The sequence below is a fragment of the Falco punctatus genome (genome assembly GCF_963210335.1).
Source record: "Falco punctatus genome assembly, chromosome: 11".
NCBI classification, from domain to species: domain Eukaryota; kingdom Metazoa; phylum Chordata; class Aves; order Falconiformes; family Falconidae; genus Falco; species Falco punctatus.
This window is the reverse complement of record NC_137591.1, coordinates 7,477,886-7,495,113: the sequence shown is the minus strand read 5'-3', so window position 1 is coordinate 7,495,113 and position 17,228 is coordinate 7,477,886. Positions and strand designations below refer to the sequence as shown.

The 17,228-nt window shown below is 40.4% G+C and overlaps 1 protein-coding gene across 1 annotated transcript in view; it reads left to right on the top strand.

Annotated features, from left to right (window-relative positions):
* Positions 1-17,228, top strand: part of ZFYVE9 (zinc finger FYVE-type containing 9) — a 64,433-nt gene that overhangs the window by 37,619 nt on the left and 9,586 nt on the right. The window contains exons 9-14 of the mRNA XM_080406243.1: positions 545-667; positions 1,898-2,053; positions 10,571-10,795; positions 13,275-13,357; positions 14,094-14,198; positions 16,796-16,946. Of these exons, the coding sequence (XP_080262369.1) occupies positions 545-667; positions 1,898-2,053; positions 10,571-10,795; positions 13,275-13,357; positions 14,094-14,198; positions 16,796-16,946 (843 nt within the window). The remainder of the gene's footprint in view (positions 1-544; positions 668-1,897; positions 2,054-10,570; positions 10,796-13,274; positions 13,358-14,093; positions 14,199-16,795; positions 16,947-17,228) is intronic.

Genomic DNA, 17,228 nt, shown 5'->3' with positions numbered 1-17,228 from the left:
GCTTTTGAAGTTTCACGTTGGGATCCATTTTGCGCTGGATTTAGACCTTCTGTGTTTGTTTAAAAATGTTGCTTTACATAGTGTTACCCTCTTTGTTATCTTCTGGTAGCTAATGCACACAAAATGTAAGTTATGTGACATAAAGATAGACCAGGTGTTGAGGTTTGTAATCCAGGACCAGTGCTCTTTTCCTTTACTGTGATACAAAGAACAATCGTTAACTTCTTTGTCATTTGGGATTTCAGTTGACACATTTCTCAATTGGATTTCTATTTTCTCCTCCAGTTGATACTGAAAAAAAGCTGATTTATGAAATAAGCTGCACTTTTCTAAAGGCTATACCGCAGTTATGCACATAAACGCTATTGAAGTTTGAAAATACCAGCCTAGGAAACAATCAATCAAACCAGTGATACTTAAATAAGTTTTTTCTTAAAGGTCAAAAAAGCAAAAAGCATCAGAATTGGGGTTATCAGATTATAATGTAGAGTGCTGTACCAGTAAGTTAAGCACCTCATCGTGTGTTTACTTGTTTCTTTTGTAGACTATGCTGTAGAAGAGAGACCTTCTCAGATCTCTGTCATGCAGCAGCTGGAGGATGGTGGCCCTGACCCTCTTGTATTTGTTTTAAATGCTAATTTGCTGTCCATGGTAAAAATAGTAAATTGTAAGTTTTTATTATTAAATAAGGCTTGGGATATGAGAGGGAAAATGTTATATATATTATTAGTAAGAACAGCAGCGTTTTTATTTGGTGGGATAGTCTCTGAAAATGCACGTGTATTGAAAACTTTGTACTTAGTCATATCAAGTTAAATTACAAAAGGCTCTTTTCCAATGGTTTAGACATCGATACAGATGATTTTGTGTAGAAAATACAAACTAGACTGGTAGAGCCTCCAGTCTCAGGACTGGAGATCAGTGTCTCCTGTCCAACTTGGTAGGGCAAAGTATTTTATCACTTATTCTTGCTTTGGTTGCTTAACTCATTTCCCTGTCATCCCATTCTGGAAAAGCAGATAGGATCCCATAGTAATTCACACGTTCCTTTCCACTCTGCCCCTCTTGTATCATTTTCTATACTGTGTGTGTGTGTACACATGCTGAGGAAGGGAGGAATGAATGGGGAGGTGTGCAGATGGCTTCTCATGGTAGTACCTCAGGTGATCTCTGCTGGCTAAGAAAACATTTGAGAAACTGAGGAGAGTTTTGCAGTAAATTGTTTTGGTTCTATGAAAAGTTCATACAATAAATTAAGATGTTGTTTATAAACAGTTCAGCATCTGGTTAGATAGCAGTACAATTTTTTAGATATAAAAATGTCATCAGTATGCATATATATATACATATTAGATGAAAGATTTTGTTTTGATAACTTGGTATTCTCAGCAAATTAATTGTGAAGCTTAGAGCACGTCTCATCACTAACTTTCATGTGCAACAGAACGTCTTCTGAAAACATCTGACATCCAGCTATCGATCTTAAGAGAGACATATTACTGTCTAAAACTGGTTTAGCTGTCAGGATCATGATATACACAGCCAACAGCCTGGCCTTTTCCCAGGTTCCTTCATTCCCATTTAAATCCTGTCCTTTAATTTGGATACAGAAACTGCTAAAAGTCTGCTTTGTGGTGTTAATCCCAAGATCTGACTGGGAGCTCTAATGCTCTTGCTTTTCCTTAGCTGTAAACTGGGAATTATTGAGCTTCTTTTGTTTTGGATGTGCTTGCTTGTGAAGTAACAGATATAGAACCTAATTTGTCTGTGGGACAGATATCACAACGAAGCATGCTGTAAAACTGATTCTTGAAAGAGTTATCTTCCTATAGTGAAATTTAGGCATATTTTATGGCAATCTGATCTTCTGTTCTGATACATGTTTTCCTCTCTGCAGATGTGAACAGGAAGTGCTGGTGCTTCACTACAAAAGGCATGCATGCAGTGGGGCAGTCGGAGATAGTCATTCTCTTGCAGTGTTTGCCTGATGAGAAATGTTTGCCTAAGGATATCTTTAACCATTTTGTGCAACTTTACCGGGATGCCTTAGCAGGTAGGAATGCTCTCTGTTAAAAATGGTTTGAACAGATAATCGTACTGGGTCAGATACGCAGATTTTTGTCATTTGGCAAAAGGCTGTTTTTGTATTAAAGAATATAAAAAGAGAATAAGCATCAAAGCTGATAGGGGGCTGAGTTCTTACTGGTTATTCATATCCAGTGTTATATTCTTCTCACCAAATAGAAGTATTAATGAGGTGCTGGTAACCTGGGGAGCTGCTCCAGAGATCTTCCAGCCTTCCTCTGGATGCCAGCAGAACAAAGAAGTTTGGGCTATAAACAGACATGTACAGCAGTGGAGCAGGAGGACTCAGCCTTTGCTGAATGTCTGCTCTGGCTGCTTCTGTTAGGCACTGGGGTAGGAGTTTGAATACGGCTAATGTATCTGAAATTAGTTACTTCATTTAGCAGTAAGTGTAGTAGGATGCTCAGCAGGGCTCATGAGTACGCTAATGACATTGCTGCTAATAATATTTTTTTTTCCCGGCTTGAAGTCAGGGTAGCTTTTTTAAAGATGCAGAAAGAAAACTTTGAGAATCCTTGTGGGATAGTATGTTAGATATCCCCAAACCAGGTAGTTCAGAAATTTGATTTCCACAATGTATGTGTCTATTGCCACATTACGGAGATAGTATTTAGATTCAAAAGTAATACAAATATGTATGTATATGTGTGTCTGGAACGAATTGCAGGGCATTGCAGGAATTATCCCTGAATTTTGAATTTTAGTATCTCAATTGCAACATTGTATTATGTAAACCTTTACACATTTTACGTTTGCGAAGTTAAATGGGCTTCCACTTTTAGCTATTGTTGGACCTTAGAATTCAAAAATTATTGCGTAAGGAAAAATGCAAGTATTTGGTTCCACTGATTAGGAAATAAAGCTAGTTTTCCAGAGGTGAAATTGGATCACATTAAAGTTATGTGCTGAAAATACATTTACAAAGGGTTCTGCATATCATTTGTAATGCCTTTGGAGTGACTGAATCCAACGCTAATAAAATAATGAAAAAGATCTTCATTTCCTAAAATGTCTTGATACAACAAAGGTCAGCTTGTTCAGAGAGGTTGCCAGGTTCAAAATGCACTATTATCCCATGTCATAATGGATCTCATGTGCACTGCAAACAAATACCTTTCCGAATCTCACTTCATTTGCAATGCTTTATCTTCTAATTATGATGTTATTCAGAGAGAGAGATATGAAAAATTGCATGTGTGTGTATATCTATGTATATTGCACATATAAATCCAGCTTGGTGTGTATATTGCGATGAAGTTCTGTATAATTACACTACAGAAATGCATAATTTATAACTCCTACATAATGTATTTGGAATTCTTTTTTTAGTGCTCTAGTGGTAGTAATTTGATATCCTACAATTGCACTGGTGCAAAGAGCTGCTTACTATCATACAATTCTTAATCAGAAACCGAATTTCACTGTGTCGTGGTTTAACCCCAGCCAGCAACTAAGTACCACGCAGCCACTTGCTCACTCCCTGCCCCACCCTGGTGGGATGAGCAGAATGAGAAAAAATTAAAACCCATGGTTTGAGATAATTGAAATAAAGTTAAAAAAATTAAATAATAACAGCAACAACAATAATAATTGTAATAAGGAGGAGAGGGAGAGAGAGGAGAGAGAGAGAGAGGAATAAAACCAAGGGAAAAAACCCCAAGTGATGCACAGTTGCTCACCACCTGCTGACCGATGCCCAGCCAGCCCCTGAATAGTGATTGGCGGCTCCCAGCCAGTTCCCCCCCAGTTTATATACTGAGCATGGTGTTCTATGATCTGGAATATCCCTTCGGCCAGTTGGGGTCAGCTGTGGCCCCTCCAGCCCTCTCACTGTCAGGGCATGAGAAGCTGAAAAGTCCTTGACTTAGTATAAACACTGCTTAGCAGTAATGAACAACATCAGTATGTTATCAACATTATTCTCATACTAAATCAAAAACACAGCATTGTACCAGCTACTAGGAAGAAAATTAACTCTATCCCAGCCAAAACCAGGACACATTGTTTAAGAATTCAACTGTGTAATGTTCTTTTGGTAGGATTTGCTCTGTGTTGTGTATCAGACGTGTAGTAGAAGTAGATAGACACCTTGAGTTGCTATGTAGTACCAAACCACACTGAAGTTTTTGTAGACCGTAGCACCTTGTTAAATTCCCATAGCATTTTGTAATGCCGTTTCTCAGTATCCATTCTTTTTTCTTTCCTAGTCATGCGTGTTTGAGAGGGAGAAGTACATATTAGCATGTTTGCAACTCTGGCTGTTTTAAATGTTATTCAGCCAGAGAGACAGGATATGATGCTGTAGGGGTTTCAGTTTGGTGGTTCTAATCCCTTGGGAGTGTTAGCAGTTTGCATGCTGTTGTAGATGGAGCCATGCTTCCCAAGTTGTTCATTTCAGAGGTACTGCACCTCTCCTGGTGATTAGGTGATAGACATTGAGAGTAAACGAGAATTCGCATTGGAAGTTAGAGACTATTTAAAACCCTGCTTAACAGTTTTATTTTTCATTATATAAAATGTTGTTTTAAATGTATTTTGCCATCAGGAAACTGAAATAACTCTGTGGATGTTTTTATTTATCTCCTTTAGTAAATGTTTTCCTAAAAACAGTCATAAAATAAAAAGACACATATAGTATTTTTTATTGGAATGGAAACAAGAATTACTGTTAGTGTTGTTGATTTTGCTTTGGAGTAATTTCAGGTTTCTTGGTTTTGTTTTCAGCTGAAAAACGCAGCATTCCCCTTTTGTTTATTTAATTAAAGCCCATATCTACAGAAAATTATTTTTTCGTGAGTCACATTTATTTGCTAGCTTTTCTTGCTTAAGTTTGAATTCTGCATTCAAGCCTAGAAACACAAACTTGTATGTACTTGTACCTCTTCCCAGATGGTTCTGCTTTCTTCAGACTAACTTATTTCTTGGAGATGAGTCCTGCCCTCAGCGCTAGGTATTGCTGTCAGCCATTTGCAGAGTGTGGTTCTAGCACGTGCAAGGCGTGACAGCAGAGCCGAGGCCTCAGGCTTGCAGGTAGGAGCACTTAGTCCGTACACTCAAGGCTTTGCAGTTTGTCCTTCAGATTCATGTCCCATTTCAGCATAGCTGTCAGTCTGGTACAGCACTGCCCCGAACCTTCGTTAGTTTTGTTGCAGGAGGTCCTCAAGCTAGTCTGGTGTTAGGGCTTGATAATTGTGAAACAGTGGAGAGATTTTGAAGGAAAAATGGCATTTTTCACTATAAGGTTGTATGCATGTGAGTTATAATAAATTGTAAAGTTGTTAATTAAAGCAAGTATTAATTGCTGTTCAGTTTCCATCACTGTATTTTTCCTCTGGCCCTCCCGTCATCAAGCTCCCTGCTGCGCTGCTTTTCTTGTTTTGAAATTGGAAGCTAATGATTTCTGTTGTGGTTTTAGTAGTTGTACTCTTGTAGTAGTAATCCCATGATTATCCTTGTCTGTTGGCTACAAGCCTGGCAGGAGGTCTAGTGAATGGAAAAATGGGAACTTCTGTCTGAATGGGTATTTTGAAGCAGTTGAATGTGTTAATACAGAGCTGCCAGATATGCCCTAGTGCATCAACTTTTTGGTGGAACACAATAAATGCTACTGTTACTTTTGCAGGGAAAATGCAAATCTGGCAACAGCTTGAAATGGCTTTGTGATCACCCTGGTTTTGGAGATATTCTGGGTGAGGGTGGATTTATCCCAGTCTGTTTTGTGTATTTCTTACCCAGCCTGGTTTTAGTTAAATAAGGTGGTAGCTAATACAGAGTAGATCTATGAAGAAGCCCATGTAGATGCTTTGAACAAAGAACAGGTTAACTAGGTGAATAATACACCTCTGCAACTGTAAGGTGGTACGATGGGTACAAAATCAAACATCCTATAAGATGTTAGAGTGATCGTTTGGAAGACTGCCACAGACTAGTCTGGGGAAGTTTTGGGTGCTGGTAACTGCTACACTCACAGTGACAGTAAGTGAAGTGTTATGCCCCTTGCCAATATGAATAAGTTCTTTCCAGATTACTTGCTGGTGTGTTTCAGTAAAAAAATGCTGAGTATGGTCAGAATTTTGAATGTTGAGTTTCATATGTTTTTTTCTCAGTGTTGGCATCTCTACAGATGTGTTGTGCCATCATGTTATATTAATGTTCTTGTCTCTTCTGTGGCTCTTTGTGGCTCTTGGTGTGGTAGTGACTGGGTTTGTATTGCTTTTCTGAAGACTGTGTGCTCATTTGCTCTTGAAGAAAATCCATCTGGCAAGATTGCTCCCAGCTGAATATTGCTTTGCATCTCTTGCAACAGAACCGAAATGCTTGGGTTTTCAGGATGCTGGCATGGGGTTGGGTACTTGGCAGTTCTTGGTTATTAGCGATGGCAGTGGAATGAGGCTGGGCAGATGCAGCTACCTTCCCCAAGCCACGTATGTATGCCTTCCCTGAGACTGGGTGCTAATACCAGCTTCTTGCCCTGGGATTAACCAAAAGATAAGAAGCATAAAATTAGGAATTTATCCTCACTGGTTTTGGCAAAAGCACCTAGCTGGCTTTGCCACATATTGAGGGCAATAAACAAATGTAGGAATCTTTACTTTTCCTGGTATGAACTATTTTATTTAAGTCCAGAACAGATTACCAAACTGATACACAAAGTACGTTGTTCATCAGAGGAAGATACTTAAGTGAAGAATTCAAAACAGCATGGATCATGACTGAAGAGAAATTCACATCAGTGGATAAAAGGATTTTTTTTAAAGGGCTTTATAGAGCTGTTTAGGATTTAAAGTCAAGGGTAAGCCAGCATAATTGAGAAGAAAATAAGTATTGACCTCCTGCAGAGCTGCTTTAGATGCATCATGCACACTTAAGGCACTTCCTAAATAATGTCAATTGTCTGATGGCAAGTGCGGGAAATTAGTATAAGGAAAGGCACCTTTTTGTTCGCTGTGAGACTACCTCTTTAAAAAGAAAGCTGTGATATTTTGTAAATTACATTACATGCTTTCTTTGGAAGGTTTTTCTGACAGCTAAACTTTCTCTATAGGCTTCTGAAACACAGTTCTATGCTTAAAATGTGTAATGGTGCAGTGGGTTGGGTTTGACTATGTCACGCTGGTAATAGCAACTTATGAGTGGGGCCTTGGCTTGGAACCTTCAAAGATGTGGCAGGAGGTGCTAACAACCCCTGATCAGTGCAGAAATGTTTGTGGGACAAGCCCAAAGCCCAGAGAGGCTTTTTAACTTCTGTTTGCTGGTTGAAAAAGGCACTGGAGAGGAGTGCAGGAAAACACATGCTTGATTCTCCTCATGCTTTCCACATAGCAGGCTCTTGCATGCTCTTATAAATAATGAATTGCGGCACAACTACCTAATCCCCCTAGTCTGTCCTCTTAACAGTGGTAACCTATTGGAGCTTGCACTGTGTGAGCTCTTGTGTCAGGAGGAGTGATTTATAATGCTGTGGTTTATGGTAGCAAAGTGCTGAAGAGCTGAGTTGCAGATTCCACTCTGAGGTTGTTTTTTTTCATGTTTCCGTTGGCTGAAAAAATTCTTGTTAAGGCATCCCAAGTGTGTGAGTCTTGAAGCTCCATCTCCCGAAACGGAAAAAATAAGTAGTCGTCCCCTTCTGCTGCAGCGCTTGGCAACAGTCACAAGTGGAAATGTCTGATTGCTTTGTCATCCCAGTGGGCAGTACCACACGTCTCAGAACGGTACAGTATTGTACAGCTTCACTTTGCTAGCCTCTTTCACACAGAAAATACTTCAGAAAAGGGTGCAGAATTTAATTCAGTTTAGCAGTTCACATGCTTCATACATTTGAAGGTTAGAAAGGATTATTATGGTCATGTCTCTGGAACAGAGAACCTCACCAAGTAAATTTGCTGTCGGGCCTGTTTGGGTAAGAACAGATGGGAGGGGAGAAAGGAAGTGTAGATGAAGAAGAGGAGACTAGGGAGGGTAGGTGGGAATTGCAAAAGCAAATGAATGGAGTTGAGATAGAAAGGTGGCAGCAGCTATTTTACATAAGTGGAAATCTTTCTCATGAACACCAATTGATACATAGGTTTGCAGTCACTAGCAAGACCCCTGAGTTGGTGCATTAGCAGTGTATGCACTGAGCCGGCAATAGTGTTACAGCACAGGCTGACAGAGAAACGTGTTTGCACGTGGGCAGGATCAATGATTCTCAGCAGCTGACAACATTTGATGTGGCTCTATTAATCATGTTAGTCCTTCAGTTTGACCAGTAGCTACTTTTCATCAAGTACGCTCAGCTAAGCATTGCATAAATTGTAGCCACTGTGGGAGTTCTGGAATTTGATTGGGGTGATGGTGTCAGCTTTGGCTTGTGTGTATCTGTAAAATTACAAATCAGCTTCGCAGGGTAGCGGCCAGCTATGAATGGACCGCACCCAGCCATGGGGTGCCTGGGCTGTCGAAGCCTGATGCTTTTTAACACAGAACTTGAACTTGGTTTGTGCCAGCACCTTATGGGTACAGAAAAAAAAAATAAATCTAAGGTGCTCACAAATTTGAATAGCAAGGAAACCCCTGAACTTGGAGTATAAAAGGAGCCGTTTGTTTATAGACCTGCCAGTAGCTGTGTTTCAAGCTGGAGATCCAAAGGTCATGTGAAGGCAGCAAGCAGTAGGTGGTGATGGTTGTGCCAAGGTGGTCTGGAGGGACACAAAGTATGGCCACATCTCCAGAGTGGGGGCAGGAATAGCTGTGTTACTCTCACGATGGTGCTGGTTTTACGGAGAGCTGGTGTGACTGGGGGCTTTCATAGAGTAACTGACAGACTTGAAAGGACTCGTTGGTTAACTTTTTCTTTGCTGGCCAAAACTATACCTGCTGTATGTATTTTTCTTGCATTTTTAAATGCTTACGCGCAATTTTTAGGCTGTTTTGCAGTATAAAAATAGACAAGGCTGAACTTGAAGATCATACTTGTATTACTGAGGATGTCAAAGTTGCACTTCTGTGACTTGTGTTTTTACTTACTTAAAACCCCATGTTTGTGTGTCCGTGTGTGTCTCCTGTGTGTAAAAGGGAAAACCCCTGCAGCTGCTGTGCAGTTGATGTGCATGTCTCCAACATGCACATCCCTGCCTTCAGTTCAAATATAAACACTCCATTCTGAGACGGTGGAGAAAGAGGAAAAACTCCTACTTAGCAGTCTCTGTCTGCAGGTGGGAAGGCCTGGGATTACTGCAGAAGCCCAGGAGGTCTGCATGAGTACCTTGAACCCCCGTGGTTCCTCATGAGCAGTGTGATCAACCACACTGCGCTCTCTGAAATTACTGGTGGTTTTCTTTGAGAGCAAATCAGCACTATTAATATTCACATCTTCCTATGGAGAATTGTGATCATCTATTCTGTACGCTATTTGCATGCTGCTGTTGTCATTTGATAAAAGAAATAATGATAAAACCACATCATGGTTCTTTGCTTTAATATTAAGTACTGTGTTGGATGCTATAATAATCTAATCAACATTCAGATTCATTCAGCCATTCCAGTGTAAACATTTTTGGAAATTAAGAGCATCAAAGAGTAGAACTGAGTAAAAATTAGTGATGGCTCTCCCTTGTGTGTCTCTCGGTTACATTTTACATGAAGTATACTAATTAAATAAACACTCTTTTGTATAATTCTTAAAATTACTCAGATCTTCAATATGGGTCTGAGCAGGCACCCCAGTGGTTTGCCCAAATGGAGGGACAACCAGTGGGCATTAATTGTTTGACCAGGTGCACATCCCTCCTTTAGTCGCAGTTGGATCTGTAAGTTTAGTTCAGTCGACAGCAGCTTCTGCAGTGGAACCCCCTTGAAAATCTGGGAGACACTGAAAACAGCCTTTCTTTGGGTGCTTTTGTAGTGGTAGGGGGAGGTTGCAGGTACCACGTAGCAGCAACGCTGGCCTGAGCTATCTTTCCTCTTCCCTGGCTATCCCTGGGATGCATCATCCCCTCCATTACGCTGTCTCTGCTACTTGAAACAGGCAGATCTTCACAAAACAGGCAGATCACAGAAATGATTGAGGCTAGTCGCTCTCCCTGCTCCCCTGGGAGAGGTGGTAGGTCTTTGGTTGTACGTATTATCCTGGTAACACTCTTGCAGGCATGGCTCAGTCAGTCAGGTACAGAAATGAAGGTATGCGTGCGTGTTCTTACAAAACTGACTTCTACCAGGGATAGTCACTGAGTATGTGTCGCCAAAGGTGGATCAGCCAGAGATAACCGTGGCTTTGGTGGCTCTAGTCTACAGCAGTTACCCTGTAACATATTACCTTGCTTTTGCACAGGAGGTAACCTGAGCCCCTGTGTGCAGCAAAGCATTGTTTCTTGTGTGATTAATAGACACCAATGCTTCAGGAAGCAAAGCGAGTTTAATATGGTTGTTCTTTTTTCCTTCTGAAAAACTTTTAAAATTCTTGGTATAAATCTCAATCCAGTGAAGTAACGAGCATTTTTGTTCATAGGTAACATTGTTGGCAACCTGGGACACTCCTTTTTCAGCCAGAGCTTCCTTGGAAGCAAAGAACATGGAGGGTTCTTGTACGTTGCAGCTACGTATCAGTCCCTGCAAGACCTGGTGCTCCCAACTCCACCATACTTGTTTGGCATCCTCATTCAGAAATGGGAGACTCCCTGGGCTAAAGTGTTCCCCATCCGGCTGATGCTGAGACTCGGAGCTGAATACAGACGTAAGTAACGTGCATTCTTTTAGCTGTGATTATTTCTGCAGGAGAATATGTTCTGGTTTAGAGCACACACACACAGAGCCCTACATTATTACCTGTCAAAGCCACACAAGCTTAAACGGGCAAGTAAAAATTGTGTTTCCTACCCACATTGCAGCCAGCTAACAGCACAGCAGTACTGAGGTTGTGATATGACCTACAGCATTTTTACAACTGTATTGGTTGATCAGGGAGATTTTTGTAGAGGCAAATCTAGTTCTGAGCAGCCATCTGTAGTTCACTTAGTGACCTAAAAGAGAGTTATGTGCAGAAGAGGTCCTAACTACACCAGCTAAATCAGACAAGGGAAAGCTTTAAGATGCTAAAATAAAAGAATATTTTCTTTTAGGTTTTTAAGACCACGCTCGTTTTCCAGAGAATAACATTATGCATGTAGGGGCAACTGATGTGGCAGTTTGTTGCAAAAATTCTGTTGCAACTAGTAACAAATAGGCTGGAGAATGTTTCAGCTGAACAAAATCTTAGCAGTTCACATGAAATTAGCAGAAAGTTAGACTAAAATCGCTTTCAAAAGACATTTGGCATCGCTAAAGCAAAGAGATTAGTGGAAGTCTGTCCACCGTGATAGGCCAAAAATTGGTGTCTTGCTCATCTGCTGTTTTAATTGGCACATCTCATAAACCTGCATTACTATGGAAATTGTCTGCTGCTAATTTTTTTCCAAAAGTCTTCCAGAACTTTTTAACAAAACAAGTTTTAGAATATGCCTCATAGGGATTTGTAAATCTAATCTGTGATGTTTAGGGTGCATTGGGAAATTTTCATAAAATACCTTTGTTACCTGAGAGAAAAAAGAAAATTTTCAAAATTTGCCTTCTGAGGATAAGGGAGGACATGAGGTTAAACTTATCCAAAGAAACAAGGTGTTAAAAGGTGTGCAAGTTTTCGTGTGTCTCCATGAGATTTTTAAGTAGTGCATTTATTCCCATCAACATTTAGAAAAACAAAAATAGATGCTCGTATTTTGGATGTGGCATCTGTTTCTGAGCACAGAAACAAATGTTTTGATATTCACAAACAGAAGTACCTGCTCTGAGTATGTTGGGAAGATGGGGTTTGAATCATTCCTGAAGCTGTGGTCTGGATTTAGGCATATTCACTTGTGCTGTGACAGTTGTGACTGCAGGTCATTTCTTCAGGCCTCTCTTGGAAGGGGCTGCATTTGTGTCCCAGGTTTCCTTGGCTCCATCCTCTTTTCCGGTGGAGTTGTCAGATTTTGGCAATTTGTCCAGTACTGCTGGATGAGCAGCAGATCAGATGCTGGAGTCACTCGGGTTGCTAGATGTTCAGGAAACGTCTGCTGAGCATCTGCCGATCAGCCGTACAGCTCAAGCTCAGGGAATTCAGTGCATCTGGGATGTAGCTGCTGTATGTAGCCAGGGTGGCAGACAGGAAATTCAGCACTTCCTGGTGCCTCGGGGCACCGTGCACGAGCTGGGCGGCTGTATGGGGGTGTGTGGTGTGTAGGAGCTGTGATGCTTTCCAGATATCACATCAGTATGCAGAAGCTGGAGCTTATCAGGAAATCCTGGTGATGTTGTTCAAACCTGCTGAGCATTTTGCAGCCCCTCCTGACTACACTGGGAACTGTCAAGATGTGCGGCATTTTGGGAAATGGGGCAGAGTGTTTGCCTGAGGATAGTTGAGGAACCTTCCTTCAAACATGCGTGTAGACAACCTTGGCATTGCACGTTACCGCATGAGTCATGTTTCAAGCACTGTTACAGCTTCTGCTGCAACATAATGTCATGCAGCCAGATCCATACACTACACTTTGAATTGCATCATAGATGTTTTACAAGTACGGCTAAGTCAGCCAAGGAATGCAGATATTTTGCATTGCTGACATACCATAAATGTCCTTTTAATTGTTTTTTTACATAGTCCTGTAGAGAATCTGGCACATTCTTATGAAATCATGAAAACAGAAAATGAAATAATCTGTATTATCACTTGAATGTCACACTTGAATGTGCAGCCACAGTCAATTAATTTGAAATTAGCAGAATGAAATTAGCAGCCACAGAAGCTAAAGGCTTGGGATGCTATAGTGGAGAGCAGCAGGATGGTCATAAAAAAAGAAGCCATTTCCGAGAAGCAGCCTGAGAAAAACATTTAGAAAAGTTATCCTTGCAATTGGCATCCGATCAGTAGGTTCACTCTTGCAGTGTGGGACTTGTAAGCATTCCACATAATTCTTACCATTTCCAGTGTGGCGGGCAAGGAGCCATGACACATGTGTAAGGTGCTTTTAATGTTAAACCCGTCTTCCTTTTGGCTTTTCAAACTCTGGTGGTCTTTATAGTCTCTTCTTTCGTGGCTGCTTACAATGCTCAACTGAGAAGATTGCGTTTGAGTTTGTTTTTGCAGAAGCTCAGTATGTAAATTTCAATCTGATCTTTTCTGTTTTATTTTATCCTAGTTTATCCATGCCCACTTTTTAGCGTCAGATTTCGTAAGCCTTTGTTTGGAGAGACGGGACACACGATTATGAACCTTCTTGCAGTAAGTGCTGAGACTGCGTATGCGTGTTCCATCGGTATGAATGGATCAGTGTGGGGAGAGCTGTACTCCTGTTGCAGATAGTAGCTGGCAGGCTTAGAAGATGACAAGAGGAAACAGTGGGCATTTGGGTGAATTTGCCTGCTGTTACTGATATTGGATGTCAGCTTCCAACACCACAGGGAATTGTAACAAGGCACCCAAATCAGCATCCAAAACCTGGCCGCCCGAGAGCATTTGGATCTTGAAACAAGGGTGTTAGTTGCTCCGATTCCTTTCTCAGAAGTGCTAGGTCATCAGTGTGCAGTCACAGCGCTCTGATTATAGAGTGCTTCAACTGAAGCGAAGTTATTAGCTCTTCCTACTTTGCTAATATTTTCAATATAGAAAATTCTTTTTGATGCATGATTTAATCTTACTGCTAGAAAAAGTAATAACTCTAGTAATGTAACAGAACACAGCAAATTTTCTTACATACAGTGATGACATTAAAGACTGGAGGATATTAATTTTGATGTAAGAAAATCGGTGAAATGACTGAGTCATAATGATGTTTTCTGATTTGTGTACTTCAATTATGCAGGTTACAAGCTGTGATGTCTCCATCCCTCCCTGCTTTTCAGTCCATCATTACAATTATTTTAATGGGCTAACTAGTAGTCACTCGGATAGTTATGAAACCTACGGTGTTAATGATGATCCTCATGCCTAACTTGAAAAAACTTGTTTTAATTACCAGGACTTCAGAAATTACCAGTACACACTGCCTGTGGTCCAAGGCTTAGTGGTTGATATGGAAGTCAGGAAAACCAGCATCAAAATTCCTAGCAACAGATACAATGAGGTAATGCTTGTAAGAAATACGTCGGTGTACAGTTTCTTTGTGATTGGATGACCTGGGATCTAAAGGGATTTAATTTTATTCGCTACCTCTAGGCAAAACTGCCTCAAAGGCAAATGATAAACGCATGACACACACATCTTTTAGAAGTGAGTGAGGGTGGCTCCACAGGAAGAATACAATTCAGTTTAGTATTAATTAAACTCTTAAACTGTTTTTCTTCAGGTTTGTTAACTGTTTATGTATGAAGTGTAATACTGGTTTGACTTGAGCCAATAAGGTAACAAACATTACACTGGAGGTAAACCAGGAGGAAAAAGTGCATTAGTTTTTCTCATCTATGTTGTGTGTGCATACCCAAAGCATTTATTAGTATTTGTTGGATTGCTGTTTATTTTATGTAAAGTTTCTCTCAACATCTAAATTTTATACTTGACTTCCGGTGTGAGAAAATCAGTGAGCGTCTTTAGGTTTTAGTGCTCTTGAGAAAGCCGGGTGAGAAGGTATTTGATCAATAATGAAAGAGAACAGTGGAGACTGATTTTGTGTTCTGTCTGAAGAGGAGGGGTGTAACTTGGTGTTTTGAAACAGATGGGAAGTGGGGGTGAGAGCAAAGCTCCTGGGCAAAATAGTATTTGTAAAACTTCTTGTAATACCAGAGCAGAAATACAGCTTTACCTCAGGAGAGGATTTCCCTGTAAGAAGCATCTGAATAAAGTAACAGTGAGAATAAAGAAAGAAATTGAAAAAAATGACAAAGTGAGGTTCAAACAAGATGAAACCGGTGAAGCAAGCAGATAAAGGATCTGTTAAAAGGTGTATTAGTTCTTGATGCAGCTGTGAGAACATGAAAAAGGTCAGTAAAGTTTGCATGAATTAAATACAGGCTGGCACACAGGATGCAGTTCAATAAGCGTTAGCTGGGCCTGCTGTTTGCAAGGGTGTCAGCTCCTCTTCTGTGTTAGACGCTGCACTAAGCTGCTTCGGTTCGCTTTCCAGCGTGAAGCAAGGATACGGCTTTTCAAATGGAGGAAGTGTTATTTATTTAACATTATTGCTTGCCATCCAGTTGAAAGGCTGAATTACTAGAAATTTTTCATGGGTTTAGTTTGAATTAAGATGAATTAAACCACAAGTTTTCTACTTTTTTTCCTTGTGTAAAGCAGTATTTAATCAGAAAGAGCAACACTCAGGCTATCTAGAAAGTGAAAAGCTAATTTTAAACCTCATGCACAGAGGAACAAGTAAGTAAGTAACAAACACTAGTATATAGTTTTTCTGTTAAATACATACGTTTGTCTTTAAAATAATTTAAATTTTCTACAGCTTACAGTCATACTTAGTTGCTTGTTTAGGCCCTCCACAAAGGTGACTGGCATTTTTTAATCAGTTGCCATGTTACAAAGCACAGGTGCTATGTCCAGTTGTTTCTTGTTATGCTAAAGGCAACTGCTGGGCTCCATAAAGATGGCTGCTGTGGAGCTAAAATCCTGTTTCTGGAGCATGACATGATAAACTAGATAATGAAATACACTGTTGTCTGATGCAAAATCTTAATTAAGTTTCCTCCCCAAACATTACACCTGTGCACATTTGTCAATTGTGAGCATCGGCTAATGTTCCTGACACTATAATTAAGGTTTTATGTTAGACTGAGAGAGATAAATGTGTTGTGTGTAGCGTGCATGCTTATCAGCTACAGGAAGCGGAGGGTAGGATTATGAGAGCTATTACGAGATGTCAAATAATTCAGCATTTTCCTTCTCATCAGGGTTTTTACTGGGGGTGGGGTGTGTGTGTGTAATTATTTTGTCTTTTTATCTTTTAAGCAAACATATAATTTTTGGGTTTAAAACAAATTTCAGAGATAGATGACACCCTCAGTTTTCTTTTGGATTAAAAATCTCATAGTCTGAGCCTCCGTGAAGGGGAAGAGAAGGAAAGAAGCTGTATGATTTACAAGAGTGTTTTGTCAAGGCATGTAACTGAGTGTATGTTAGATGACAATTGGCAGAACTAAAGTGCAGATACATCACAAACATTTTTGGGTGCTTTTTGGAGGCCTTCTTTGCAAAGAATTAAAATTATTTCTGGATGTCTATGATTCAGATCTTTTTAAAAAAGTTTTCTGATTGGGAACATCGATCCCAATTTCACCAGTTCCTGCAGGTGAAGCACAGAGACACCGTGGCAGAACCAGGGTTAAATGCCACAGGTCTGAGTAGCACCGAGCTGCAGAGGCAGCATTTATGATTTATGGCATAAGCAACTGTATTTGTGTAAACAAGCCAGGTATTTCCTCCCAGTGTTTTTCTAATCCTTTTTTCCTGTGAATTTATTTTTTAAAAAGAGCTAGAGATAATAGCTTTTGCAACAATTTATCTTAATTACATAAAAGGTGGCACTTTAAAGCAGCTAGACAGTCCAAGACCTGAACTCTCTTTTCAAAAGCAGTTTGTGGTTCTGAGTGCTAAAATGTGACCTGAGAAGATGAGCAGTGTTGAGAAGCTCACTCTGTCCAATTAAAATGTTCCAAGAATCACCTATTTATGGTAGTGCTTGACAAACAGGTTAGAAATGGTAAACCTTTTTGTTTGCAGATGATGAAAGCCATGAACAAATCCAACGAGCATGTTCTAGCAGGGGGAGCGTGCTTCAATGAGAAAGCAGACTCACATCTGGTGTGTGTTCAGAACGATGACGGGAATTACCAGACGCAGGCCATCAGCATCCATAATCAGCCGAGGAAGGGTGAGAACATGGGTTCACGAGGAGGACGTTCCCTCCCGGCACTCTGCATGACTTCTGTGCCGTTTGTGTTAACCGTTCCAGCGTGTGGCTTTGTGAATTGGTCAGAACTGGGTTTGCCTGCATTTAACCGAGTTTCTGTTAAGACATTCAGAGAAAATAATTCTGACTGCTGGTGTTCCTAAACAGGCAGCTTTGTGAGTTAGACATGCAACAGAAGTAGTTAACACGTTGCTCTGTCTGCCCTTTACCCCTCTGGTGTTTTATTCCCTTTGTAGAATCCAT